Source organism: Octopus bimaculoides, chromosome 11 (genome assembly GCF_001194135.2).
Source record: "Octopus bimaculoides isolate UCB-OBI-ISO-001 chromosome 11, ASM119413v2, whole genome shotgun sequence".
Lineage (NCBI taxonomy): Eukaryota > Metazoa > Mollusca > Cephalopoda > Octopoda > Octopodidae > Octopus > Octopus bimaculoides.
In genome coordinates, this window is record NC_068991.1 from 7,569,559 (window position 1) to 7,574,563 (window position 5,005).

General features: G+C 37.0%; 1 protein-coding gene across 1 annotated transcript in view; it reads right to left on the bottom strand.

The window, feature by feature from the left end:
* Window positions 1–9: 9 nt before the first annotated feature.
* The window catches only part of LOC106874874 (acetyl-coenzyme A synthetase 2-like, mitochondrial), an 18,841-nt gene continuing 13,845 nt past the window's right edge, over window positions 10–5,005 (bottom strand). The window contains exons 11-14 of the mRNA XM_014922772.2: window positions 3,506–3,633; window positions 3,077–3,140; window positions 1,922–2,043; window positions 10–1,251 (exon numbers count right to left, since the gene is read on the bottom strand). Coding sequence (XP_014778258.1) covers window positions 1,099–1,251; window positions 1,922–2,043; window positions 3,077–3,140; window positions 3,506–3,633 — 467 coding nt within the window. The 3' untranslated portion in view covers window positions 10–1,098. The remainder of the gene's footprint in view (window positions 1,252–1,921; window positions 2,044–3,076; window positions 3,141–3,505; window positions 3,634–5,005) is intronic.

The following is a 5,005-nucleotide window of genomic DNA, read 5'->3' on the forward strand; positions in this document are numbered from 1 at the left end:
TCAGCACAGGTAACCGATTTAGTAGCTAATATATCGATTATCTGAAATTCTGCTCGATGGGGGCGCCGGATTCAGCACAGGTAACCGATTTAGTAGCTAATATATCGATTATCTGAAGTTCTGCTCGACGGGGGCGCCGGATTCAGCACAGGTAAGCGATTTAGTATCTAATATATTCATTCAGTTCTATATTTAAGAGATGAGGAATTATTTACATTATTTACATTTGACGGATATTTGTCCTCATCTTGTTTGTTGTTAACACAACGTTTCGGCTGATATACCCTCCAGCCTTCGTCAGGTGTCTCTGGGAAATTTTGAACCTGGGTTCTCATTCCTAACGATGTTACTATTATATTATTATTATTATTATTATTATTAATCAGGTCGCTGCCGTGAATCGAACTCGGAATCTTGGTGTTAGTAGCCCGCGCTCTTAACCACTACGCCATATGCCCGTGGGCAATTATGGAGTGAATTTTAGGGCTTATAAATCTATTATTTTTCTATCCTTCCTCAATACCGGTTCATGGTTCTGGGTTCAGTCCCATTGCGTGGCACCTTGGGCAAGTGTCTTCCACTATAGCCTGAGGCTGACCAAAACGTTGTGATATATATATATATATCGTCATATATATATATATATATATATTTGTATGTATGTATATGTCTGTGTGTTTGTCACCCTTCCATCACTTGACAACTGATGCTGGTGAGCACTTGACAACTGATGAGCGCTTAATACAGTAGCTCAAATTTTTCCTAAACTTAATAGAATCAAACTAACACCAAAGAGGCTGGTGTTGATCTGTGTTAGCAATACTTGCATTATTTAGTAAAATCAACAAAGAGTTCAGTGAACTTGCTGAGAGCAGAGGAAGATTTTACGTTTCAGATAAAGTCTTTTTTCAAGGAAAAGTTAACTGGAAAGAAATTAATGAAAGACAACATGGTTTTACATACTCTAGTTAAAAAAACTAGCTTAATATCTTTCTTTCATTGTTGTTTAAAAATATATATCCAATATTTTGTAAAATACTTCAAAAAATAGAAGCGTAAGTTTAGTGGAGAATCAAAAGAGATTTCAGCAGTTGATATTTAATTCATCTGTTGTCTTTTAATGATTGTTTCAACGATGTCTGGATCTATCAGAGTTGATGTGTCACCAAAATCTTGCTCTTTGTGAGCGATTTTTCGCAGGATTCTTCTCATGATTTTACCAGATCTAGTTCGAGGTAAACCAGGCACGAGCTAAAACAAATATAAATATAAAATAAGATTTAGATTTATGAAAGGAACAAAATTGTATACAATAACATTTTTTTCATTCTTAAAGACATGGGATGTATGGTTTAAAAGCTTACTTCACAAACATATGGTTTTCAGTTCAGTCCTACTGGATGGCACTTTCGGTAAGTGTCTACTATTGGCCCAAACTGACAAATGCCTTGTGAGTGAATTTGGTAAAAGGAAAGTGTATGGAAGCTTGCCATGTGTTTGGATGTGTGTGTGTGTGTGTATTTATCCCTTACCTACTAATTGACAACCAGTATTGGTTTGTTTACATCCCTATAACTTAGCAGTCTGGCAAAAGAGACCAACAAGCTAAGTACTAGACTTTTTAAAAAAAGTCCTGGGGGTCGATTCGCTTGACTAAAAGCCCTTCAAAGTGAGGCCCCAGCATAGCCGCAGTCCAACAACTGAAATAAGTTTAAAATAAATGATAAACATGCATGCGCACACACACACACGTAGCTACTCACAAGCACTCAAATGCATATGCATACACACATGCACATGTGCGCGCATACACACACAGATACTCACAAACATGCATGTGCATGCACATGCACACACACACACACACACACACACACACACACACAGACACACACACACACACACACACAGAGTAATTTACCTGAATAATATCTGGTTGGGCAAAACTTGTTATTTGTTTTTTTACTATTAGCTTTAGTTCATCTTGAATTTCTTCAGCATTTTCAGTTATGTCATCTTTGAGAACTACAAATGCATGGATGCCTGGAATTTAAGATTACAAAAAAAGAAACAAAATAATTATTGTAAAACTCGAAAGAATATTTTGAAAAACATGCATATTTATGAAAAAGCATGACTTTATTGCTATAATTAAATCAAATATACACCTTTTTTCTTTTTGTTTTCATTTGTTTTTACATCCATTTTTCCATTGTAGCATGGGTTAGATGAATATATGATTGAGGAGCTGTTTTACAACTGGATGTTATTCCTGTCACTAATAATCCTTCTCTGTGTTTCTGGATTTTTTTATTTCAACATGTCTTTAAGGGCATGAGGTGAGCAGATAGTTTGTTGATAACAAACAACAACAATAATGCTGCTCATAGCAACTTTCACAGAGTACAGATGTAAACAAACACACACACACACTCACAGATGATGACCTTTTGGTTTCATCTTTTGGTCTCCTACCTGGCCAGCTCCTGTCGAAGAACTATCCAACCCATGCCAGCAGGGAAGGCGGACATTAAACAATGATGATGATGATATATGAGTCTAGGACAATAGCCCCCCCCCCCACAAGGACAATTACCCCTGAGGACAACAGATGATGATTTAAATCTTCTTAATATATTAGAGAGGGGGTAATTGTCCTAGGGGTAGTTGTCTTCGGAAGGAATTGTCCTATGGTGGGGTAATTGTCCTGATACGATATATATATATATCTGCCAGCCCCGGTCAAACCATCCAGCCTGTGCCAGCATGGACAACAGACGTCAAATGATGGTGATGATGCCTATGCGTGTGTATCTTTGTGTTTGTCTCCTTCACCACTTGACAACTGATGCTGGTTTGTTTACATCTATGTAACTTAGCAGTTCAGCAAGAGAGACTGATAGAACAAGTACCGAACTTAAAAGAAAAGAAATAATAAATGTAAGTGCTAGGGTTGATGTTTTTTTTTTCAACTAAAACCCTTCAAGGTGGTGCCCCAGCATGGTCACAGTTCAATGACTGAAACAAGTAAAAAATAAAACTACAACAATATCAACTTATGAATAATATCACATACCTTCTCCCTTGATATCATGTGGGAAACTAACCACTGCAGATTCTGCTACAGCACAGTGGTTGGCCTTCAAAGAAAAAAGAAATTCTATAAAGATGGTTAATAATTTTTTTAGAAAATTGAAATTTGATATTTCATCTCACTTTTGTGGTAAAACTGGCACTCAGTCAGTAAAAACAAGCATTCCAGTTGATCAGATCAATGGAACAGCCTACTTGGGGAAATAATGTGTAAGTGACTGAGTGCTCCACAGATATAGTTCTCAGGGATATTCAGTGTGACACACACAAAATGACAATAAATCAAGTGGAGTAGGCACTCAAGCCTGTTTTGCCAGTACCAGCCTTTATGAGCAAGGTTGCTAAGACCAAGTAACTTGCAAGACAGAAATACATATATTGAACGAAATAGTAATAGACCAAGAAATCTCACTATGGCATCCTCGATCTCAGCTGTACCAAGCCGGTGGCCACTGACATTGATGACATCATCGACTCTCCCGGTAATACGATAAAAGCCGTGTTCATATCGTATAGCATTGTCTCCAGAGAAATATAAACCTACAGATGAAAAAAAAATATAACATATATAAAGTAATAAATAACAATAAAATTTTTTTAAATGCTTGAAAATATATTCTTTGAAAAGACATTTAAAAAAAATCTTTTTTATAGGCGTAGGAGTGGCTGTGTGGTAAGTAGCTTGCTTACAAACCACATGGTTCCGGGTTCAGTCCCACTGCGTGACATCTTGGGCAAGTGTCTTCTACTATAGCCTCGGGCCAGCCAAAGCCTTGTGAGTGGATTTGGTAGATGGAAACTGAAAGAAGCTCATCGTATATATTTATATATATATATGTTTGTGCGTGTATATATGTTTATGTGTCTGTGTTTGTCCGCCAACATCACTTGATAACCGATGCTGGTGTGTTTATGTCCCTGTAACTTAGCGGTCCAGCAAAAAGAGACCGATAGAATAAGTACTAGGCTTACAAACAATAAGTCCTGGGATCGATTTGCTTGACTAAAGGCGGTGCTCCAGCATGGCCACAGTCAAAAATGACTGAAACAAGTAAAAGAGTAAAAGAGTAAAGTGTTATTAGTTTTAGATTTTCACAAATGATTGCTCCCCTTCAATAAAATGTCTTCTATGGTATTTCATTCTTGAATTTGTTTTGCAAGAATCTCAGCATGAAATCATGTGCTGAAACTGATATCGTTGTACTTTGGGAGGATCATTTGGTGAATAAACACACCTGTTGGTTATAGTCCATGTCAGTTTTATTTTCTTTCTTGAATTTTATTATATTTTCTTATGACCACTTATGTATTTGGTGTGGTGTTTGGGCTGTGACGAGCTATGTGTTGTGGTGGAGAGGGGTGAGGCAAACAGAGGTGAAGCCAGACCGGAAGGGCCAAACCGGAAGGGTCAGATCGGAAGTCGGCGACACGCGGTCGAAGGCTAGCACGTGGGGCCAGTGAGAAAACAGCGACGTTACGAGAAAGACGTGTTCTGATTAGGAGCGATCGTGTACCCCGCTGCGGTCGGCAAGGTAAGGTCCAACGCTTCATTCTGTCCTTTTGCTTCTTGTTGTCTTCTTCCTCCATCGCACCACATTTGGAAATCATTGAAAAGGTCATAGAAAAATGCTATAATATCTACAATGTGTGTGTGTGTCTGGGTTCAATTTTATCATTAACTAATCAGTTAATTAATTAGTTAATTATTGATTAGTTTGATGTAAATTTTGTCACTTTACTGTAGCTTTTATAGACACTCACACTCACACACACATATACATATACATACATATATATATATATATATATATATATATATACATACATACATACATACATATATATATATATACATATAGACATACATACATACATACATACATACATACATACATACATACATACATACATA